Source organism: Phoca vitulina, unplaced genomic scaffold (assembly GCF_004348235.1).
Source record: "Phoca vitulina isolate PV1807 unplaced genomic scaffold, GSC_HSeal_1.0 scaffold11, whole genome shotgun sequence".
Taxonomy (NCBI): domain Eukaryota; kingdom Metazoa; phylum Chordata; class Mammalia; order Carnivora; family Phocidae; genus Phoca; species Phoca vitulina.
The window spans coordinates 45591767-45615760 of record NW_022589714.1 but is presented as its reverse complement, the minus strand read 5'-3'; the positions used below and the strand labels follow the sequence as shown (position 1 = coordinate 45615760).

General features: G+C 53.1%; 1 protein-coding gene across 3 annotated transcripts in view; it reads left to right on the top strand.

Annotated features, from left to right (window-relative positions):
• Positions 1 to 5670: 5670 nt before the first annotated feature.
• Positions 5671 to 23994, top strand: part of FGD2 (FYVE, RhoGEF and PH domain containing 2) — a 23040-nt gene continuing 4716 nt past the window's right edge. The window contains exons 1-13 of one of the 3 annotated variants that reach the window (XM_032409906.1): positions 5671 to 5905; positions 9354 to 9588; positions 11436 to 11516; positions 12217 to 12365; positions 14065 to 14221; positions 14436 to 14574; positions 15117 to 15175; positions 15421 to 15567; positions 16272 to 16364; positions 22456 to 22535; positions 22621 to 22651; positions 23072 to 23164; positions 23781 to 23912. In XM_032409906.1, coding sequence (XP_032265797.1) covers positions 5841 to 5905; positions 9354 to 9588; positions 11436 to 11516; positions 12217 to 12365; positions 14065 to 14221; positions 14436 to 14574; positions 15117 to 15175; positions 15421 to 15567; positions 16272 to 16364; positions 22456 to 22535; positions 22621 to 22651; positions 23072 to 23164; positions 23781 to 23912 — 1461 coding nt within the window. In that variant the 5' untranslated portion in view covers positions 5671 to 5840. Of the gene's footprint in view, positions 5906 to 9353; positions 9589 to 11435; positions 11517 to 12216; positions 12366 to 14064; positions 14222 to 14435; positions 14575 to 15116; positions 15176 to 15420; positions 15568 to 16271; positions 16365 to 22455; positions 22536 to 22620; positions 22652 to 23071; positions 23165 to 23780; positions 23913 to 23994 lie in introns of those variants that run through there. The other 2 variants (XM_032409907.1, XM_032409909.1) reach the window with 2 other exon arrangements.

Below are 23994 nucleotides of genomic sequence, written 5' to 3'. Positions count from 1 at the left end.
GAGAAATGCTCCCCTCGGGAGTCTTCATCCCCCGTGTAAAAGCTATGCCCTCGTGAACCCCTGGAGACTTCCTGTGTGTGCACACACGTATACACACACCACATCCACACACACATACCACCCTCACACCACACACCCCAGACACAAACATATCACACACACACACACAGCATCCAGGGCCTAAATTCTGACACTTCTTCCCTGGCAGCCCCCTCTCCCCGAATGCCCCCTGCTGCTCCAGGGCTGCCAGTAAGAGACCCTTTGGATGCCTCTAGTCTGCACACAAAGTCCTCTGCCTCTCAGGGCAGAGCGGTCTTGACAGCCAGCCGTGACTGCCCAGCCGTGCATTTCCTGCTTGGGCATCCCTCCCTGCCTCTGTCCCTCCAGCTTTCCCCCTGTCTGGGCTGCAGGGGACTGAGCTCTTCCAGCCTCCTTAGGGCTTGAAAGCAGAGGAGTGAAAACATGAGACTTACCCATGCCAAGGACTCCAAGGGCCCTGGAGATGTTGCCCCCACTCAGAGGGAGACGTGTTCCTGCCCAGAGGATCAGGGACTCCTCTGCTTAAAACTCTGTACCCACCCCCCTTGGCTCACAATCACCTCAGCTCAGCAGACAAAGCCCCGCCAGGGCCAGACCCCTGGGCTCCCCTCAGCCTGTGTCCCTCCATTCCCCAGTGCCAGGACACCCAGATGTGCTAGACTGTCTGCTCTTCTTCCCGGTCTAGCCTTGGTCTCTCAAGTCGACACCCCTTTGTACATGGTGTTCCTTCTGTTTGTTTTTAAGATTTTACTTATTTATTTTGAGAGAGAGAGAAAGAGCACAAGCAGGGGGGGGGATGGGGAAAAGGGAGAGGGACAAGCAGACTCCCTGCTGAATGGGGAGCCTGATAGGGGCTCCATCCCAGGACCCCAAGATCATGACCTGAGCCGAAGTCAGATGCTTAACTGACTGAGCCACCCAGGTGCTTCTATTCCTTGTTTTGAATGCCTTTTCCTACCTTGTCCACCTGGAGAGTTAATTCATCCTTCCCTTCAGGTTGCCTCTGCCAGGAAGGCTTCCTTAATAGCACCCACTATTGTCTGCAGACTTTGATGCCCTTTCTTTGGTCCCTTGTTCAAAGCATTTCCACATTATATTTTAGTGGTTAACAGGCCCATCTTCCTCATTAAACTATGAGCTAAGGGACAAGGGACTGAGTTTCATCTATAACTTCTATCCTAAGTCTGACACATGAGTAGGTGCTCAAGAAATATTTGGTAACTGCATGCATGAATTAATAATGTGGGGCAGAAGAGATCAAAATAAATAAAGAGGAACACCGGGTCTCTCAGGAGGGAAAGGAATGCCAGTGGTAGGTAACAAGGAAGGCTTCCTGGAGGAAGCGAACAGGCTGTTGACAGAGTAGAGACATTCCAGGGAAAAGGAACTGATTGGTCAAGACGGGGTAACCATAGCAAAGGTCTTCGGTCAGGAGCAAGAATGTTTGTAGGCACCATTCCCTGAGTATCTACTCTGTACCAGGCCTTACTCTGAGCCCTTACATGTTACTATCCCATTTAATCAGCACAACCACCGCGGGAGGTTGGCCCTCTAATGATCCGCGTTTCACACATGAGGAAAAGTGAAGCTCAGTTACTGGCCCAAAGCAAATAGGTTGGATTTGACGAAAGAATCAGAGCAACCAGGAGTGATAGATATGGGATTTGACCTTCTATGACAGGGAAGCTACTTAAAGAGAATCTTTTATTTTTATTTTTTGACAGAGAAAGCAGGGTGGGAGAAGGGCAGTGGGCGAGGGAGAGAGAAAATCCCAGGCAGGCTCCACGTCCAGCACGAGTCCGACCTGGGGCTCAGTCCCACAACCCTGAGATCAGGACCCGAGAGGAAATCAAGAGTTAGATGCTTAACCAACTGAGCCACCCGGGCGCCCCAGGGAAGCTACTAAAAGAATCGATGCCTCTGAGTCTAAGCTCCTCACGCGAGCAGTGGGGAAAGGAAGACGGGTGTGAAATGGGGGAAGCAAGAATGGACTGAAACAGTGAAGAAGAGCTGGGGGTCTGCAGGATGGACGGGCCGCCACCTCCAAGCCACCAACCTCGATGACCCAGGTGACCTGCAGAAGCAGCCAGTACCGTTTGTCCTGGAGCTAACCACCCAGCTGTCCCGGGAGCTAGATAGGCTGAGGGAGCTGGGTGGAGAACCCACAGACCCGCTTCAACAAGCGTGAGCTACACTGGCATGGCCTCCGGAGCCAGCGTGGCGGCGGCAGCCCCTCCTGAATCCACGGTCAGTTTGCCGGGGAGAACATTCTGGAACTGGGTTCCGCTCAGTTCAGGTGACACAGCATAGAACCACCGCTCAAGGTCACAATCCAGACCTGGAAGAAGTGGCTGGGAAGGTTAATCAGAGCCAGACTGGGAGGGTCTTGAGAGCATACCAAGGAATTTGGGATTTTTCTGGCTTTGAGTTGGCGGCGAAGGTGGGACGTGCCCCTGGTGATGTCCTGAAGGTGTTGGGCATACTCGGGCTGAGGGGGGAGGGCAGGAAGAGGGGCCTGTGGAGCCCGGGGCTAGGTTCCGAGTTCGTGGTGCAGGCTGTGGGTCAGTGAGGCCACAGGGCCTGCGTGGAGCCTCGGGTGCTGCCGGCAGGTGAGAGGCAAGTCAGGCAGGAAGGCCGGCAGTGAGGGGCTGAGGTCAGGGAAGTGGGGGCACCAGGGAGCCCGAGCCCTGCGAGACTGTTCGGGCATCATGGCTCTCCTTCCTGGGCCGATGCAGGTCTGATGGTGCCCGTGCCACGTTCAGAGCTGGGCTATTGGGTGGCCTCCTGCCGGTGCCCCTGTGCACCCTCCCAGCTCCACGTGAGGGGCAGGTCGTGCCTAGATTGCGCTCTAGAAGCCCAAGGCACTGAGGGCTGAGACAAGCCTCTGGGCTCAGGGTGTAACATTTGTCCGTTCCACGTGCCTCCTGAGGGCCCACTATGTTCTAGACACTGGGCCGGGCTGGGGATCCGGGCCTGAGGACATGCCCTGCCCACAGGGAGCTGGTGTATAGTCTGGCGGGAGGCAGAGGAAGCAACTGGGTCCTGCAGTCGAGGGAAGAGGAGCACCAAGGAGAGAGGCCTCCCCAGACCTGGAAGGACGTCCAGGAAAAGTGGGGCTTAAAGATTAGATCTAAGCAAGCCCCTGGACCGCACCACCATGGATAGGAAATCCAGGGGTCAGCCCTGCAATCGGCAAAGTCCTGACCACGGGACTTGTAGGGCCAGCAACCAGTGTCCCCTTAGCTGTATTGTGTGGGAAAACAAAAAGAATGAAGGAAACCTGTGAATGGAAAGAGAGTTCATAGATGGGACGTTGTAACATGGGGACTTTATTTGAATCCTGATTTTTATTTTTATTTTTTTTAAGTTATTTACCCCCAACGTGGGTCTCGAACTCACAACCCCCGAGATCAAGAGTCACATGTTCTACCGACTGAGTCAGCCGGGTGCCCCTCGCTCCTAATTAAAAAAAAAAAATGATGATGGATGGGTCTGCTCAGGCTGCCGTAACAAAATACCACAGCCTTCGAGGCTTAAAAAGAACACGAATTTATTTCTCACAATCTGGAGGCTTGAAGTTCCAGATCAAGGCACTGGGGTTCTATTTCAGGTGAGGTCTCTCTTCCAGGTTAGCCTCACGTCGCCTCCCCTCAGAGAGTGTGCAGGCTGTGGGGAGAGGCGGGTGTGAAGAGATTGCTCTTCTTAGAAGGCCACCAGTCCTTAAAAGGACCTTACTCATATGACCTCATTTAAGCTTAATTACTTCCTGAAAGTCCTATTTCCCGATATAGACACCTTGTGGGCCAGGGCTTAGTAGATGAATTTTAGGGGAGGACTCAGTCCATAGCAGATGACATTTATGAGGAAATTGGCACTTTGAATGCTGACTCAGTATTTGATTATATTGAGGAATTATTGGTAACTATCTCTTGGGGTATGGTAATATTGTTTTATGTATATACATATACATGTATATAACATATGTATGTATGTATGCATAAATAGAAAAATATTACCATATATGGATGTGTGCGTGTGAGTATATATATGTCTCCTTATCTTTTAGATACACACCAAAATATTTATGGGTGCAATCGTCTGACATCTAGGATTTGCTTCAAGATGATAAGGGGGAGTGAATGTGGCTGCAGATGAGGCAGGGCTGGCCATGAGTTGAGGGTTGTTGGGTCTGGGTTCTGGGTTCATGGGAGTGCATTATATTATTCTGTCTACTTTTGCATGTGTTCTAAATCCTCCATAATAAAAAGTGAAAACAAAAAGTGAAGAGGATTGGGGTGCCTGGGTGGCTCCGTCGGTTGAGCGTCCGACTCCTGATTTCGGCTCAGGTGGTGGGATCGAGCCCCCTCCCCCCACCTTGGGCTCCATGCTCAGTGGGGAGTCTGCTTGGATCCTCTCCCTCTGCCCCTCCCCCCACATGCTCTCTCTCCCTTTCTCTCTCTCAAATAAATAAATCTTTAGAAAAATGAATAAATAAATAAAATCTTAAAAAAAAAAAGTGAAGAAGATTAGTGAAGTTTAGGGTTGGGGGGAGGAGCCAGGCATCTGCTTAGAAGAAATTGCTCAGGCGAAGCTCTGAGCTGGTGGGGCAGGTGGGTGTGTAAGGCCCCAGGGGTTTACAGGTGCTGGGGCATGAAGCTGTGCCAGGCGCGTCGGGTATCAAGATGACTAAGGCTCAGTCCCTACGCTCCAGGACAAAGACGAGTCTCAATGGGGGGGCCTGCTTCAGGACCAGTGAGACTAGAACCCAGTGGGAGAGCCCTGAAGGCCAGTAAGGCTGGAATCAGGGGAATACAGGCGATGGGCATTTGTTGTGGAAGGGCTGGGAGAACGGGTGGTAGAGGAAGCTTCCAGCAGAGACAACCCAGCATGCTAAGAGCCGGGAAGTCTGAGGATGTTGCAGCAAGAACGTGGTCATTCCGATTCTCAACCAAATCTCTGCTGGAATTGTAGGCCGCTCACCTTTGCTTTGGAAATCTGACTTCTTTTGTGTCCTTACTGGGTGACTTTGGTCAAGTTACTTGATCTCTCTGATCCTCAGTTTTTTCTTCTGTAAGATGGGGGCAGTAATAGGGCCCGCCTCATAAGGCTCTTGTGGGAGTAAATGAGAAAATGCTTCTCAAGCACTAAAAAGAGTATGCGTTAGCTGTTACTATCAGAGTTTCAGGGAGGAAGCTGCTCTCCCCTGGGGCAAGGAGGTGGAGACGGGTCAGCCATTAAAATGAGAGCCCCAGTGGGGAGGCGAAAACAGCTCTGTACTCCTCCCTGCTAGCCCTTAACAGGTTTGTGATCTATTTTTAATTTAAAAAAAAGTGGTTTTCTCACAGCAGTGAGCAGCTGGTCAGATGCAGAAAAGAAGTTGCTGAGAAAGCCTCAAGTAAAATCCATGGGGCCTTATGCGAAAGCATGGTTGGCCAAGATCAGCCATGGGCTGGCTCCAGAAACTACCTCTGGGCCCCGTTGCCCGCTTAGGGTGGCATTTGGAATGAGGTGTGCAGGAGTGAAAGGTCAGACCCTGTGAGGGAGGGGTGGGGCCCGAGTGGGCTCCTCCCTCTGTGAGGAAGCACGGGCCTTTCCCCTTCGGGGCTGTGGCTCTGGGACCACTTCCTCCTTCCTTCCTCTGAAGCCGGGAGCAGGCCTACTGAGCCCTCTGGAAAGACCAGAGCACATTCCAGGATGCCTTAGCCCCTCCGTGACCCCAGGTGGGGGTGGCTGAGGGTGCTGATTGGAGGCCTCCCTCCCTGCTTCAGGGGTGGCTGGGGACCACTGTGGAGGCCTGCAGAATGGAGGGAGAAAGTAAGAAGCTGGCATCTGTGTCCAATCTGGTGACTGTGTTTGAGAACAGCAGGTATGGGGTGGTGGGGGTGGCAAGGGTTGCCAGGGCCAACTGGTGGCCTCCCGTAGCTCCTCTGTCTGGCCGGGGCCCCCCTCTGCCCACCGCCAGACCCTGGAGCACAGACCCTCCCAGTCTCCAGGCTGAGGATCAGTGCCCCGGCTGCCTTGGGCCCTCACAGTGAGCAGTTCTCTCTCTGGGCCCATCCTGGACACCTCCTCCTGTCTGGGCAGGGCTGGGTTCCTTGCCGCATAGAGGAGTGTGGTCAGGCCCCAGGAGCTGGGCAGCGGGGAAGGTGTGTGCATGGATATGTTGGGGAGCGTCCAAATGTGTGTAGTTATGAGTGAGCGTGGGTGGGCCCAACACAGCGTTTGGGCTGCAGGACTCCACCCATTGCCTCTCCCTCAGAAATAATAGTAATACTTACCGAGCACGCACTCTTTATAAGTAGGACAGCCATATAATTTATCATTCAAATCAGGGCACAGTTAAAACTGGAAGTGGATGCCATTAAATTTTTTTGGCAGAGGGGAGGGGGCAATAGGAAAAGCTGAGACTATCAGGCAAACCCGGATGTATCAGCAGCCTACTTTGGGGTACTGTTCTAACTGACTTGTGTGACTTTTTTTCATTTAATTATCTACCAGCCTCCTGGGGCGCCTGGGTGGCTCAGCTGTTAAGCGTCTGCCTTCAGCTCAGGTCATGATCCCAGGGTCCTGGGATCGAGCCCTGCATCAGGCTCCCGGCTCCACGGGGGGGGTCTGCCTCTCCCTCTCCCACTCCCCCTGCTTTTGTTCCCTCTCTCGCTGTGTCTCTCTCTGTCAAATGAATAAAATCTTTAAAAAAAAATTATCTAACAGCCCCCTGAGGGTAGGTCTATGTCTATTCCCAACTCTTGATGAGACAGTGGGTGTACAGAGAGGCAGAGAGGCTTAGAAGGCTTTAGGTTCGTGGGTAGGGGCTTCCATCTGAAGGGAAAAAAACTGGGTCAGATGTATGGCGGTCATTGGTGGCCCTGGCAGGGGTGGTGTGTGTATGTGTGTGTGTGTGTGTGTGTGTGTATCTATCTGTCTGTCTGTCTGTATCTGCATGACATTAATCTACTCTGCAGGCATTTCTTTTCTTTTTCTTTTTTTGAAGATTTTATTTATTTATTTGTCAGAGACAGGGAGAGAGAGAGAGCACAAGCAGGGGGAGCTGCAGGCAGAGGGAGAAGCAGGCTCCCCACTGAGCAGAGAGCCCGATGTGGGACTCGTCCAAAGGATCCTGGGATCATGACCTGAGCTGAAGGAAGACACTTAACTGACTGAGCCACTCAGGCGTCCCTCTGCAGGCATTTCTTAAACCCAGGACTGTGTTAGGGACTGCCTGGAAATAGACTCTAAGGTAGAAATTTGCTTCAGTAGATTTACTGGGGATAGTTTTGGGAATGACACCTGTCAGGTGCGAGATGCAGCACTGGGAGAAGTTGAACTGTGCGTACTTGCAACAGAGGCCCCATCCTGTCCCAAGGAGCTCTGAAGCTGAGATGTCCCTCAGGTTGTTCTAACTGAGGCAAAAGCAAGTCCACATGGACTAGTCATTGGATGTGGACTTGACTTGGGTTGAGGCAGCTGTCTTCTAGGGAGGGCAATTCCCAGAGAGCGGCCCAGTCCACAGCTGTCAGCCACCATACCGCCAGCAGCTGGGGGAAGGGAGCCTCAGTCCTGGACGGGGTGTGGGTGGCACAGCACAGCATCACCCAGGAACCGTAGCGGACACAGGAGCTGTAAGAATGATCCCTGCCGGGAGGATTTCTGTCTTTGGACGTGAAGCTCATGGAATTACTGTGATGCCAGGTCACAGACAATAGATATCCTGAGAGGAGTCTAGATCCTGTGCTGAGGGCCCTCAGAGCAGACAAAGACTTCTGTGGGCTTCACGGCGGATGTGGCATAGATGTGGGCCTAGAAGGGCAGCTCAGCTTCTTGAGCTGCTGACCTTACCCCACCTCTCCCAGGGTTCTTTGCCAAGCACGGTCTAGTTCAGCACCGAGGACAGCTCTAGGCACCGCCATCCTGGCCCACCACCCGCCCCTTGGGGTGTGGGGAGAGAGCACCACCCAACTCGACAGGCCAGGCATGCCCGGTGGAGACCCTCGGCATGTGTGCTGTGCCCATGCAACACTGGGCAGGAGGAGGCAGCCCGCAGACCAGAATGGGGTCAGAGGAGGCCTTGTCCGCAGGGTGAGAGCCACCCCTTACCATGTGAGGGGCCCCGTGCCAGCAGCCTTGGTTTTGCCTTTCTTGTGAGGTCTCCTAGCACCTTAGCTGATCTGAAACTGCGAGGTGAAAAGGAAACAGAAGCTGGCCTGGGGCACTTGGAGGGAAATGCAGAAGCTGAAACCAAATGTAGAACAGAAAGCCTGAGGCCCAGCTATTTCCGCAGGCTGAGGAACCGGGCACCGGGGTGCCAGACAGGGGTGGAAGAGCCCATGAGGAGCCACTGGGGACTGGCTTCCAATCCTCTCTCTACCGCCAACCAGTTGTGTGACTTGGGGCGGATATGTTGACCTTCTGGACCTGTTTCTCCTTGACTCAAATGGGGAGGGGCAGTTTAGGGCGATGGCTCAGGAGCCAGCATGCCTGATCTGAATCCCACCTGTGCCACCCCCTAGCTGCAGGTTACTTAGGCTCTCTGTACCTCGGTTTTCTTAGCTGCAAAACAAGAGTAATGAAAACCTTTCTCAGAGTTTTGGAGACTTTGTACCTGTCTGTGTCCTCCACCAACCAGCCCGTCTGTCTCATTGCAAGCCTTTCCATACCAAAGGGAATGGGCACAGCCCAAATCATGGGATATATTCAGTAAGCGTGGCCTCTTTTATCTAAAGAATTTAACTAGCCTATAGACCCTGTAGGTAGGATAAACACACACAAAGTTACACTTCAAAGGCCCATTCCTGGAGGAACAAGGAAACTGCTTCCAGACTGGCTTTTCCCCCCACTAGAGGTATAGAGAGGGCACAATTCCCATTGGAAAGCCCCAGCTTTAGCAACTCTGCCCTCCCTGTAGTGTTCCATGGCTCCCATCTTCTCTCCATATATAAGTTACTAAGATTTTAGGGCCTTTCCTGCTGCAGAGACTAAAACCAGATGTGAGGCGTACAGCTGAGGGTGATCTGGGGCCACTTAGAAAGCACTGTATGCAGAGGGTTCCTCATTGCATTTTAAAGAGGGAAGTATGTAGTTGCACAGAAAACAAAAGTCTATGCTGACTCATTTTGAAGACTGGAGTTCCCTCCAAGAAGCTGATGGGGAAGGAAGTGGATGTTTTACTTAGCAAATTCCTCCTGAGTGCCAGGCACTCCGGGGCCACTTCAGACCTGTGATTTGCATTAATCACCCCTCGATCCCCACCAGGTAATTGCTATCCTTCTTCCTATTCTATAGCCAGGAAACCCTCAGATCTGTTTTGTTCACCTCAGGACTCCAGGAGCAGCATCCAGAGTCTGCAAGCTGGAGATTGAACACTGCCACCCTGGGTGCAGGTGTCCCCCACCTGCAGAGCCGTGGAAGGAGCCCAACCTTGGGGAGACCTTTGAGGGGTCCGAGCCCAGGACGGTCAGCAGGAGGTACCTGAGCTCCCTGAAGAACAAGCTGTCCAGTGGGGCCTGGAGGAAATCTTGCCAGCCTGGGACCCACCCTGGGCCAGGGACGCAGGTGCCTGAGGGCTAGAGCAGAAGTGGGGAGCTGGGGGGACCCCTTCACTGACCTCCTCCCAGCAAATTCTCTCCCAGCCAAAGCCAGCACTTCCCCAAGTGGGGGTCTTGTGTCACCAGAGATCAGTTGAAAGCTAGATTCTCCCCTCTTAATGGCCTTAGATTAAATGCCTACAATGCACTCCACTGTTGGCATGATTTCAGTCTCCCTCACTGTGGGAGTCTTTTAGGCAAGGACATTAAAACTCAGCTTTAAGGGCGCCTAGGTGGCTCAGTTGGTTAAGCGACTGCCTTCAGCTCAGGTCATGATCCTGGAGTCCCTGGATCGAGTCCCGCATCGGGCTCCCTGCTCGGCAGGGAGCCTGCTTCTCCCTCTGACCCTCCCCCCTCTCATGTGCTCTCTCTCTCTCTCTCATTCTCTCTGTCTCAAATAAATAAATAAAATCTTTAAACAAAACAAAACAAAAAAAACTCAGCTTTAAGAATTTGTCCAAGGCCACACAATTTAGAATGGTCTCCATTTTGTGAACCTGGTACCCTTCCCAGGTGTGTCCTCAGTTTACCCACCGAAGGAGGCAAATAATCCTCCTTTGAGGGGGTTATTAATCCAAGTCCAGGAATATTAGTGCTAATCCTGCCCTTAGACTGATCCTGGACAGGTCACCTCCCCGGTCAGGGTGTCGGTTTGGTCATCTGTGGAGTTTAAGGGCTAGGCTGTATGATCCCGGGTACTCTGGAGCCAGACTGCCAGGGATCGTGCCCCAACTCTTCTGCTTCCTAACTGTGTGACCTCGGGCAAAGCACTTTAACATCTTTGTGCCTGTTCCCTCATTTATAAAATGGGGAGGGTGATCATAGTAGTATGTTCTGGTTACCAGTCACTGCATAACAAAGCATTCCAAAATGTGGTGGCTGAATATAGTTTATTATTTCTCACAATTCTGTGGGTTGACTGGAATGCTCCAGGATGGTTCTTCTATTGGTCTCACTTGGGGCTTGTGGTAGTCAGCTTGGGGCTGCCATGACAAAATACCACAGACTGGGTGACTTACCGGAACTAGATTTCCTTTCAATTCTGGACTGGAAGTCCAAGATCAAGGTGCTGGCAGGGTCGATTTCTGGTGAAGCCTCTTGTCCTGGCTTATCGATGGCTGTCTTGTAACTGTGTCCTCATGAACATACTCTCCTGGTGTCTGTCCCTCCTCTTCTAAGGACACCAGTCCTATTGGATTAGGACCTCACACTTATGACTTCTAAATTTAACGGTAATTATCAACTCAAAGGCCCTATCTCCAAATACAGTCATATTGGGGGTTTAGGGCTTCAACCTATGGATTTGGGGAGGGGGGCACAATTCAGTCCATAATAGGGTCTCTCCCATGACTGCAGTCAGATGGTGGCCGGTGCTGGAGTGCCCAAGGTATCTCAATTCTCAAGCCTGGTGCCTGGGCAGGGACAGTAGAAGCTGGGTTCAGCTGGGGTGCTGGCACGGCTGGGCCCTTGGCTCTCTGTCTATGAGTGAGGTCTTTGGGCCTCTCCTCTCAACGTGGCCTCTCCATCAGGGCAGCCAGACCTCCAGATGTGGTGGTTCATGAGTCCCAAGACACCATAAGCTTCCAAGAAGTTTCCAGGCCTCTTAGGCCTTAGGCCCAGAACTGGCACAGCCTCACTCCTGCTCCGTTCTTTGTTAAAGCGATCCCAGCACCAGCCCAGATGCATTGTGGGAGGGCATGAGCGCCAGGTGGTGGGCATTCACAGGGACATCTTTGGAGACTCACCCGAGGTCCCCATCAGAGGAGACCAAAGCTGTCTCTCTCCTTCTCCTTCTCCCCCTCGACCCACCTGCAGGAGCCTGAGGAAAAGAAGATCGTCCAGGAGCTCCTGGAGACAGAGAAGGCCTATGTGGCACGCCTCCATCTACTAGACCAGGTCAGTGGTCAGAACACCACCCTATCCTGCCCCGAGCCCCAGCACCCAGGTCTCCTCACCCCACCTCTGTTGTCCCTTCTGTATGCCTCACCGGCGCTGAGAGTTAGGACCTGGGATGTGATCCGAGGAAGCTTCAGTCCTTTACCCCTGTTGGCTGGAGTTGGGGCAGAAATCAGGATTTAGGGCATTCATGCCACTTACCATTCCAGCCCCGGCACTTGGGCTGGCCTTGCGTATAGCAGAGCACACATGGCCTTCCCGGCCCCACACAGCATCTTCATCTCTCACCCCCACGCCCAACATCCTCACCGTTATTACCCCTTCACACGTTCTTAAGAAAGCCCCAAGCCAGAAGGTTAAATATTTGTGCATCTGGAACAGGATCTTTAGCTTGGGGAAGTCCAAGACCTTGGAAATGGGCAAGATGGGCCCATTTCTGACATTCACCAGCTGCCAGCCCCTGGCCAAGTCCCTGAGCCTCTAGGCCTTCGTTTGCCCATCTGTAAAGTGGCCAGAATACAGCCCTTTCTATCCCTTCCTGAGGCTGTTTTGAGGATGATGGGAGACTGAAAAAGCAAAAACATCCAGTAGACCGCGGAGTGGCCCCAAAAGCCCCCAGGCTGTGCCCGTCTCCCCCTGGGCGGTTGTGCGGGTGGCTCTTCTCTGCCACGGGTCTAGTGACTGGCCGTGGCGGCTGCAGGTGTTCTTCCAGGAGCTGCTGAGGGAGGCCCGCAGCAGCAAGGCCTTCCCCGAGGATATGGTCAGGCTCATCTTCTCCAACATCTCCTCCATCTACCAGTTCCACGCACAGTTCTTCCTCCCAGAGCTGCAGCGGCGGCTGGACGACTGGTGAGAGGGCCTCCACGAACCCCTGAGCCCCGCAGCCCTGGCCGGGTCAGGGTGCTGCCCCCCGGGGCACAGGGGTTGGCCTGTTTGGCCCCCTACCCTTGCTGTGTGGCCATGACAGTCTCCTCCTCTGGGCTCAGTCTGTCCTCACAGTAAGGGGCTTGGACACATGAGTGCTGAGGGGCTGTGTGTGTGTGTGTATGTGTGTCCTGGGGGAGGGGAGGGGTCAAGTCCCCACTAGGCTGAGGGACTTCGGAGCCAGTGGAAAGAGCCAGTGCTAACTGAGGGCTTCCTACACTCCCGGCCTTGGGCTTCACACCTATGAACTCACTGAATCTTCAAACCCACCCGCTCTGCAATGATGCAAGAAACTCTTCATTTTCAGAGACGACCATTGAAGCATTTGGTGATGGAATTACTTGCTTTATGTATTTTGCTAAAGAAATGCTGTGAGGACTGAGGTGTCCTTTAAAATTCTTCAACCAAACAGAAATGTCTGTAATTGTTAAATCCAGTGTTGGATATATAGGGTTTCATTATTATTTATTTTATGAAGATTTATTTATTTATTTATTTGACAGAGAGAGACACAGCGAGAGAGGGAACACAAGCAGGGGGAGTGGGAGAGGGAGAAGCAGGCTTCCTGTGGAGCAGGGAGCCCGATGCGGGGCTCCATCCCAGGACCCTGGGATCATGACCCGAGCCAAAGGCAGACGCTTAACCGACTGAGCCACCCAGGCGCCCCTAGGGTTTCATTATTATATTCTTTTTCCTTTACCTTGGCTTAAAGTTTTTCACAATAAAATGGTTGGTTTGTTTTTGTTATTTTTATTTTTTTATTTTAAAGATTTTTTTAAAAATATTTTATTTATTTATTTGAGAGAGAAAGTGAGCAGGAGGGTGAGGCAGAGAGAATCTGAAGCAGACTCCGCTCTGAGCTCAGAGCTGGACGAAGGGCTTGATCCCATGGCCCTGAGATCATGACCTGAGCCAAAACCAAGAGTCGGACGCTTAACCAACTGACCACCTAGGCACCCCTGGGTTTTGTTGTTGTTGTTTTTAAAGATGACCCTATGCCTACCATCATTCCCATTTTTTCCCAGTGGGAAAGTGGAGGTACAGAGAGGTTAGGTGACTTGTCCAAGAACACACAGCTAGAGTAAGTGGAATAGCTGGGAATCAAACTCGGCAGGCCAGCTTCAGTGATCGTGGGGCCCCTCATCGCTCTGCTGTCACAGCCCCTGGCCTGACCTTCCGGCCCTACCACAGTATGACCCTGGATATGTTCTTACCCCTCTGAGGCTGCTCGCTCATCTCTAAGATGGGCCGATGACCACCCCCCACAGAGCTGTGAGGATTAAGTGGGATCCAACCTGCCGCGTGTCTTGGACAGTGCTTGGCTTGTGGTCTCTGCTGCCATTATGTCAGAAGCCTCGAGTGGTCACAGGATATGTGTTGTGGGCCCACTATGCTGGGTCTTTGGGTGGAAGAGAACAGCATCTGCCCTCAGGGGCCCAGAGTCTGAGGGGGTCGGACCACACACGTGTGGGTGAGGATGACGTGCCCCCATGCCTGCACCCAGAAGGGCAGCGGAAGGACTGTTTGGAGGGGTGGGTTTAGAGAGCCTGGCCTAAGCTGACCCTGTCAAGTCAACAGAGGAGGTCCTCAGGCTGAAGGCAGTACCTGGGTGGCCTTGTTGCAGGACCGCCACCCCCCGCATCGGGGACGTGATCCAGAAACTGGCTCCATTCCTAAAGATGTACAGTGAGTATGTCAAGAACTTTGAGCGAGCGGTTGAGCTGCTGGCCACCTGGACTGACAAGTCTGCACCCTTCCAGGAGGTGATCACCCGCATTCAGGTGAGGCTGGGTGAGGGCTGGGGCCGAGCCCGCATCGCCACCCCCAGTGTGTACTGGCTCAGTTTCCCCGAGGGATTTGGGGCACCTCCGGCTCAGCTGCTTGCACGGGCTCCCGCGCCAGCCTGCCCCGCCCATTCCCCCAACCCTCTTGGCAGCCCAACCCGCCCTTCCCCACTCTCACCCCACCCTCTTCCTCCTCCCATCCCTCCCCAAGAGCAGCGAGGCCTCCAGCAGCCTGACTCTGCAACACCACATGCTGGAACCTGTGCAGAGAATCCCACGCTACGAGCTACTGCTCAAGGAGTACGTCCAGAAGCTGCCAGCCCAGGCCCCAGACCGGGCTGATGCTCAGAGTGAGGACAGCCCCCGGGAATGCACGTGGTTGGGGAGGCCTGAGCCACTCCCCTTTATTGATTGAGCACCTGCTAAAATGGTCGGAATAACTATCAGCTATCAACATTGATTGCTGACACTTCATAGACATTATCTATACTATTAGCCATTTTTTATAGACACTAAGGCCCAGAGAGATCAAGTGACTTGCCCAAGGTCACACAGCCAGAAAGGGGCAGAGCTGGGATTTGAAGCTATGCCTGTATTATGCCAAAGCCCGTGCTCTTTCCACAGCACCCCCTGGGTCTGGCTTGGTTTGGGGAGCAATGAGATGGTCACAGAAGCCCAATGCCTAAGCCTTGTCTTTCAGTGGCTTCCAGTCTCTCCACTCTGGGTGGGAAATGGCCCCCATCATCCAGTCATTTCATGTGCCGGGCCAGGTTGGTCCTATGGTCACTCATAGCAGGCCCTGAGGCCACTTTGTTAAGCCTCAAGGACTTCCTGCCTCAGCCCCCAGCCCCACATTTTCAGGAGGTAATTCTGGCCCTGCACCTCCCTTCAGAAGCGCTCGACATGATCTTCTCAGCCGCTCAGCACTCCAACGCAGCCATCACAGAGATGGTGAGCAGCCGGCCCTCAGGGTGGGAGCGGCAGGCGTCCCCAGGGGCCCTGTACCTCCTCCCTGCAGCTCTCGGCCTCCCCCAGCCCAGCCTGGTCTCTCTCCCCTCATCCCCTGATCCTACCCCGTGATACCTGGCCCACTGCTGTCCTCCCCCTCGCCTCCCGTCCCTGTCCACACAAGGCAAACCTTCCAGAAGCAGGTGGGTCCTGCCTGGCCGTGGCTGAGGGTGCACTCCCTGTCCCAGGAGCGGCTGCAGGACCTGTGGGACGTGTACCAGCGCCTGGGTCTCGAGGACGACATAGTGGACCCCTCCAACACCCTGCTCCGCGAAGGCCCGGTCCTCAAAATCTCCTTTCGCCGCAGTGACCCCATGGAGCGCTACCTTTTCTTGGTACGGGGATGCTAAGTGGCCCCCTTGCATTGGAGAAGGCAGTCCAGGGACCACCCCGCCCCAGGTCCTGCCTGCCTGGTGTCTACCTGGCACCGAAGGAGAAACAGGGAAGAGCCTGCTTCTCTGTCCTTCTCTGCTTTGGCACCCAAGTGACTTTAGACAAGTCACATGCTGCCTCTAGGCCTCAGGGATTTCCCGAGGGGTTTCTCAGATAGGCCCTAGGAAGCAACAGAGTCAGAACTGGAACCCAGTCTGTTTGGCTCCAAACCTTGAGTATTAAACTGTGCTCTAGGGAGTTCAAAGCAGGAGAGAATCACGTTAGCTGCTAAGAAGAACTACCCAGATTTGCACTAGAGAAGCCAGGGGGTCTCCTGGAAATCTGGAAACTGGTCCTGCCTGGAGGTCTGGGGGAGGGAGCTGCAATGTCCCATAAGCCCCTGCGGCCCTGAGCCCCCGTGAGTAAGGCCTTATAAGTCTGATGCCCACAGACGAGGCGACCCTTCAGTGACCATCCTCGTTGGATTGGAGGCTAGATAGGCAACCCCTTCCTCATCACACCTGTGACTCCTGTGAGCTGGCCCGGGACGTGGCGAGAGGACAGGGAGACGCAGGGGTGCTCCCCCCACTCGCAGGGAAGCCCTGCCCCCCTTATCTTTCTTGCCCCGCCACTACACCCCCACTCACTGTTCTGTGTCCTCCGGCAGTTCAACAATATGCTGCTCTACTGTATACCCAAGGTCATCCAGGTGGGCGCCCAGTTCCAGGTGAGGACCCGCATCGACGTGGCCGGAATGAAGGTGAGAGGCACCCCGCCCACTGTCAGGCTTCATCCGGAGGGTGGGCTCGAGTATGGGGAATAGAAGCAGGGTCCGCGCTGGGTTCTCAATCCAGGAACCTAAATCTGGCAGATCCTGGGCCAACATGGAGGTGGAAACCTTTGGGATTGGAGCTCTCCCATGGGGGCACCCACAGGCCTGGCCCACTCTTTGGGGCAGCGCCCACCCCGGCCTGGCCTCTCTCTGCTTTCCCTCTCCACTACCCCAGTGCTTTGACAACTTTAACATGTGCATGAGGCCCCTGGGAGTCTTGTTAAAATGCAGGTCCTGATTCAGTAGGTCTGGGGCGGGGCCTGAGACTCTGCATTGCTAACCAGCTCCCAGGGCACACTTGGAGTAGTAAGGGGCTACCCTGTCAGTTCCACCGCAGGACCCTGTGTGTCGCCAGCCAGAAATGGCTACAAATGAGTGGGGACAGCAGCCCATAATAGTGCCCACTGACTGGCTGGTCCCTGTGGATCGGGCCCTGCATCACCTCATCAGACTCTCATGTATCCCTATAGTGGAGGGGCTATTTTCCTTTGCATTTTGGTTTTTTTTTTTTCTTTTAAAAACAACACTTTTGTTACTTAAGAACATAGATGATACACATCCCCAAATCAAATATAAAAAGTGTATACAATGAGAAGTCTCCTCCCCACTCTAACCCCTAGTCCCCTTCCTGGAGACAGACTTTGCTTCTTCAGAGGCCTTCCGGGGGCAGTCTTTACAGACACCAACTAATAATATGTTTATTATTGCTTCCTTCCTTACGTTCCACATACAGTGAAACCGTTTTCCATGAACACTGTTCTGCACTCTGCTTTTTTTCACTAAGTGCTACCTTTGGTGATCGGTGCACGTCAGTATCACTAGGAGCCCCCTCCCCCTTCTGCAGGTAGCTGCGGGGCATCCCCGTGTGTGCAGAGTACCGTGATTCATTCAGCCCACCCGCTACTGGGGGACGACTAGATCGTTTTCAGTGAATAACTACAAATGAATAACTAGGTATATGCCTGTGTGTGAGGATATCTGTAGTTAGTCCCATAAAAAAAAATAAGGAAATAAACTGTGGCACATCTAGACAATGGAATATTATTCAGTGATAAAAAGAAATGAGCTCTCAAGCCATGGAAAGGCAGGCAGGAAGCTTCAGTGCATTTTGCTAAGTGAAAGAAGTCAATTTGAAAAGGCTACACACAGTGTGGTTCCAGCCATCTGACACTCTGGAAAAGGCAAAACTGTGGAGACAGTAAAAAGCTCGGTGGTTTCCAGGGGTTAGCAGGGAGGGAGGGACACATAGGTGGAGCACGGAGGATTTTAAGAGCGGTGAAACTATTTCGTGCAATACTATAGTGATACTTGTCATCACGCATTTGGCCAAACCCACAGAATGTACAACACCAAGAGTGAACCCTAATGGGAACCGTGGACTCTGGGTGATCATGACGTGTCCATGTAGGTTCATCAATTCTAACACATGTCCCGCTCTGGTGGGGGATGTTGATAATGGGGAGGTTCTGTGGGGGGGGGGGGGTATATGGGAAATCTCTGTATCTTCCTCTCCCTTTTGCTGTGAACCTAAAACTGCTCTAAAAAAATTAAGTCTTTTTTTTATTAGTTTCAGGGGTAGAATTTAGTGATTCATCAGTTGCATAAAACACCCAGCACTCATTACATCAAGTGTCCTCCTTAATGCCCATCACCCAGTTACCCCATCCTCCCACCCCCTCCCCTCTAGCAACCCTCGGTTTGTTTCCTATGATTAAGAGTCTCTTATGGCTTGTCTCCTCCTCTGTTTTCATCTTATTTTATTATTCCTTCCCCTCCCCTATGTTCATCTGTTTTGTTTCTTAAATTCTACATATGAGTGAAATCATATGATAATTGTCTTTCTCTGACTGACTTATTTCGCTTAGCATAATACCCTCTAGCTCCATCCACATCATTGCAAATGGCAAGATTTCATTCTTTTCAATGTCTGAGTAATTCTATTGTATATATACACCACATCTTCTTTATCCATTCATCTGTCGATGGACTTCTGGGCTCTTTCGATAGTTTGGCTATTGTGGACATTGCTGCTATAAACATTGGGGTGAGGTGCCCCTTTGGACCACTATGTTTGTATCTTTGGGGTAAATACCTAGTAGTGCAATTACAGGGTCGTAAGGTAGCTCAATTGTTAATTTTTTGAGGAACCTCCATACTGTTTTCCAGAGTGGCTGCACCAGTTTGCATTCCCACCAACAGTGTAAGAGGGTTCCCCTAAAAGTCTTTTGAAAGGAAACCAAGGCCCAGAAAGGTTATAATTTGCTTGGGGGTCGCACAGCAAATCCTGGTTTGAGCAATCAAACCAGGTAAAACAGAGTCTAGAGTCCTTAATCACCATACTGGACTGTCTCCTATTAAGGCTTCAACTCAGAGGGGCAAAGCTTGTGCAGAATTGCATTCATAGTGGAGTAAGTCAGGGAGGGGGGATCTTTCTTGACAACTCTCGGATCACTCATGAGCCCCAGTGTGTCCTGAGGGCTGGGGCTGGGAGAAGCAGAAGTCAAGTCTGGCCTATCTTGGTATGCTTCCATTTCCCCCATCCCATATCCCTGTCACCCCCTCTCTTCCCTCTCCCAGGATCTGCCCCAGGAGGGAGGTGCAGGTAGGAGTTGAGCCAGGACCTTCCATCCTCTGGAGAACCCCTGGGCCTCTGAGAGCCCTCAGCAGAGAGGAACGTGCCCTTGCTCCTGACTGGGCTTGCCTGGCATTTGGGGCCCAATTAAGGGCCTGGAAATGGGGTGAAGCCTGAGCATGATGAAGTCCAGTGGGGGGAACTGGGCTCCCTGTGGGGATTCCAGCCTCCTCCCCGTGCCTGAGCTGACTGAGGTCTTTTTGTTGTTGTTGTTAAGATTTATTTATTTATGTGACAGACAGAGAGAGAGAGAGAGAGAGAGAGAGCGAGCACAAGCAGGGGGAGCTGCAGGCAGAGGGAGAGGAGAAGCAGGCTCCCCACAGAGTAGGGACGCAATGCGGGGCTCGATCCCAGGACCCTGGGATCATGACCTGAGCCAAAGGCCGACGCTTAACCGACTGAGCCACCCAGGCGCCCCTGACTGAGGTCTTTTACGAATGCAGCCCCTCACCCCAGGGCATCCAGCTTCCCTTCCTGAGTGGTCAGAATGTCCCAGAGGCCAGGGTGTGTGCGGGCTTGTGTGTCCGTGAGCCTTAGTGAGTGAGATTGAGAAAGGCAGGTTTATGGAGAGTAACAGATAGAAATGGAGACAGGCAACCCTGTCTTAGGGCTGGCAGAGACCCAAGCATAGAAAAAAAGAGGCAGAGATTGACAGATAGAAAAGCCAAGAAATAGAGAGGCCAAAACAGTCCCAAAGAGAAAATACACAGAGACAGGACCGAGAGCACGAGTACATGCCGGGTTCCTGGCGCCTGCTAATCCCAGTGAGCACATTTCCCGCACGGAATGTTGGATTCTCCAGTGGCTGCACGGCACCTTCTCCTGAATGGCAGAGGCCAGGCAGGAACCATCTTCCGAGTCTGCAGTCTGAAGGCAGGTCTGGCCTTTGACCCCCATGACGGTTCCCACTGGCCTATGACCCCCTGGCCGCCTCCTTTCTGGATAGCAGGGAGGCCTAGTTCTCAGCAGCAGATTCTCCCTCAGGTCCGAGTTGGTCCTAACGTTGTACCATCCTGCACAAGGCCAGCCTGGGAAGAAGGAAGGGGTGCAGGCGCATCCATACCTAGAGTCTCCATGTACAACTACGTAGGTTGGGCACTGCACAAGCACACCTGCCCTAAGATGAGCTCACCTCATCCACAGCCGACATCGTGGATTGTTTATTTACAATTCTCATTGTCCGGCAGATGGCAGTCAAGCGTCTTGTTCCAACAAAATCTGAATATCATGCAGTTTGCCAACAGATGTCAGTAAAGTGTTTTGAAAAAGGGGTGTCTTTTTCTAATTAGCACAAAGGCACTGTATGGGTTAGCAGGGGCCTGAACCGGTCCAAACCTGGGGAGTGGTCGAGACTGGGCACAGCAGATGCTGGGAATGCCCTCTAGAAGCTTTCATCCTGCCCCTCTGCAGAGGTGGTCCCGGCCCCTCTGGTTCCCCTTTTTCTACTTAAAAGCAACATATTTCTTTTTACCTCTGGGCCCCAAACCTTAGATGTCTCCTTTCTTTCCCTCTTCCCTCTCCCTCACCAATTAGTCATGGAGTCTTGCCAGGTTCCCTGATATCGTCCTCCAGGGAGAAACCTTCTCTCTTCCCAGGCGCAGGCAGGCCCATTTTCCCCAGATCCAGCCCCTCTTCATCCCTTGCACACAGCCGCTGGTGTGGCTTTCCCAGACACCTCTTTCCACATGAGCTTCTCCATTTATCAACCCTCAGAGCCTCCCCATTGCCATGGGTTCAAGTCCAAATCACATTAGGCCCCTTCTAGAGGGATCGGACTGATTCTGTGGGCCCAAAGGGTAGAGCGGGCCTAACGTGAGGAAGGACATACCCCGACTGTTTCCCTGGGACACGGTGGGCCGCCCTGAGGGTGTGTGAAGGCCTGGTCACCACATGGCAGGGATCCAGCAGAAAGGCTCAGGTGGCAGGTAGAACAACAAAGTTCCCCACACCAGGGCTCTTGTCTACGTCTTAGTTTCCCTTTGTGACCCTTCACACTGGGACAGGTCTGTGCTTACAGGACTCTGGGGTTGGGGTGGAAATAGATGCTCTTCCCCCTTCCCCTTGGGGGCCAAAACCCTGAATTCGAATCCTCATTCTGTCCTTTAGCTGCTGTGTGAGCTCAGGCAGGTCTCTTGCCCTCTCTAAGGCTCCATCTCTGCATCTCCTAAATGAGCAGTAACATCTCTCTCCCAAGATCACTGTGAAGATTTTCTTTAACTTTTTCTTATGGACAGTTTTAAGCTGGGAAAGTAGCACAGTGAACCCCTGTATGCTCATCACTTGGTTTCAGCAATTGTCAACTCAAAGCCAGTCTTGTTTCTCCATCATCCCCTTCCTAATCCTCTTTCCACGGGATTATTTAAGAGCAAATCTCAGACCCATAATCATTTCACCTATAAATACTTCAGTATGTGTCTGAAAGAGATAAGAACTCTTTTTTTTTTTGCCATAAAAGGTGACAACAGTACCATTATCACATCTAGCAAATTAATACTAATTATTTAATGATATTAAGATCCTCGTAAATGTCTTCTCACAGCTGATATGTTTGCATCACTTGGGATGTGTTTCTGACATCCCTTCTAATCATTACACATCCCCTCCTTCCTCTTTCTTCTCATGTAGTAATTGAAGAAATCGGCTCATTCTCCGGGAGCGTTTCTCACAGTCTGGATTTTGCTGACTGCACCCCTGAGGTGTCACTCAACACATCCCACGGCCCCCCATATTTCTTGTAAACTGGCAGATAGCCTAGAGACCTCTGCAAGATGACCACTGGCTGCCACTGCCCTCGGGAGGCTTAGCGGCTAAGCGTTAGGGTTGATCGCTGGGATCCGCAGTTGTACCAGTTAAATGCGAACGTGTATGGAGAGGCCTGAGCTCAGTGGCCGGCACGTAGTAAGGGTTCTCTCTCTGGCAGCCTTCACGATGGCCGTGGACTTGTGGGGTTCTGGGAGGACAGTGAAAGATGGGAAAGTGGGGGGTCTATCGGATCTCTGGATTGGGCAACCAATTTCTTCCTTCACTGTATGAGATAGAGGGTCTTATTCTAGGCCTTAGGTCTGCTCTTGAAAAAGCTGTGTCTCCAAGCCCAATTTATGACCCAATTTCCATTTTTGGTGAAGCCTTTGTCGGGAACTGTCACTCCGACCTCACATGGAGTCAACTTAGCTGCTGCTAAAATTCCAGGAGCCTTGACATCCTGTTTGCTCAGAGTGCATCCTTGTTGCGGGTGCATTTGCCTGGCCGCGGAGAAGGTCCTGATCCCTGTCCCTCAAATTCGAATTGTTCCTTGGGCATGATCCACCTCCATCCACCCCACGGTGCCTGGAGTGGGGCAGGGTGTGACAAGTCTGATCGAGTTATCTCCCTCTGGTTCCCAAGCAGGTGCGGGAGCTGACTGATGCGGAGTTCCCCTACTCCTTCCTGGTGTCGGGGAAGCAGCGCACTCTGGAGCTGCAAGCCCGGTAGGCATAGAGCTGGGGCCCGGGCCAGGGCGGGAAAACTGGCAGCAGCTGCTCTCCTCAACACCTGTGTTCACTTTCCGAGCAGGTCCCAGGAGGAAATGATTTCCTGGATACAGGTATCAGAACATTCCAGGGCCTCTGGGGTTCTGAACCCAGCCTACCCACCCAGGCTGAGGGGGAGGGAGGGGAGTGTGTGCGTGTGCGTGCGTGCATGTGTGTGCGTGTGTGTGCGTGTGCATGCGTGCCCAGCTGCTCCCTGTGCTTCCTCAGGAGTCGCTCTGTGGTAGTTTGGAATGAGACCTTTCACTGCCTTGCTGGGTGGCCTTGGGCAGGTCACTTAATGTCCCTGAGCCTCAGTTTTCACATCCGTAGTCTGGGGCCAACAACTTCTCCTCCCCTGAGTCAGCCAGGGTGTGTTTAGAATCCAGCAACTGGGACGCAGTAGGCTTCCAGCAATGTGTGTTGACAGCGTGAGTGGACGGACAGATGAGCGAACCTTCCCTGCCGCCCCCTAACCGCTTCCCGTGCCCCCTTAGGCCTGCCAAGCGGCCATTGACCAAATCGAGAAGCGGAATGAAACCTTCAAGGCTGCGGTCCAGGGCCCTGAGGGAGACACCCAGGAGCAGGAGGTAAATGAGGACTTTACTTCCCTAGCTGAGCCACCAGCCTCACACAAACTTATTCCCTCTCTTTGCTCTGCCCAGCCTGGCCTGGAGGGCAGGGGAGTGTCCCCCACCAGGACTGATTTAAAGGGACCCGAGAAAGCCCACCCACCCCCACATCAGAGGCTCAGTGCCAAAGGTTCTCCCATTAGCAAAAATGTCCTTTGGCGGCCTCTCTATGCAACCCTCCCTAGGAAGGATTTCCCGTCTAGGTGGCTCGGGCTGTGGGGCGGGCAGGTTTGGGTTGAAAGTGCCCAAGGAATGTTAAGACCAAGGGAAGGTGGGAGGCAGAGGGGGTGGGAGAGGGAGAGTGTCTGGGGCTTGATTTCCACTCTGAGCTCCGAACTCTGGCTTGCTGGGTGTCCTTGCTGAGTCCCTCGACCTCTCTGGGCTCAGCTTCCTTACCTGTACGAGGGGCGGTCATAGTACCTGACCCAGCGTTACAGTCTTTGTGAGTTCACATGGGAGCCCCTGGAATGCACAGCACACGTGACCCCTGCCAGCAGCAGGTGGACAGAGGGCCCCAGGGCCTCGGCGCGTGGCCAGAAGGGGGTCCTGAAGCGCCCACCCTACTGCCCGACAGCTGCAGTCCGAGGAGCTGGGCCTCCGGGCGCCGCAGTGGGTCCGGGACAAGATGGTGACCATGTGCATGCGCTGCCGGGAGCCCTTCAACGCCCTGACGCGCCGCCGCCACCACTGCCGAGCCTGCGGCTACGTGAGTAGTCCCGGCAGCACCTGTCCGGTCCACCCCTGCCTCACCTGTCCCCCCGCCTCACCTGTCCCCCCTCTGCCTCACC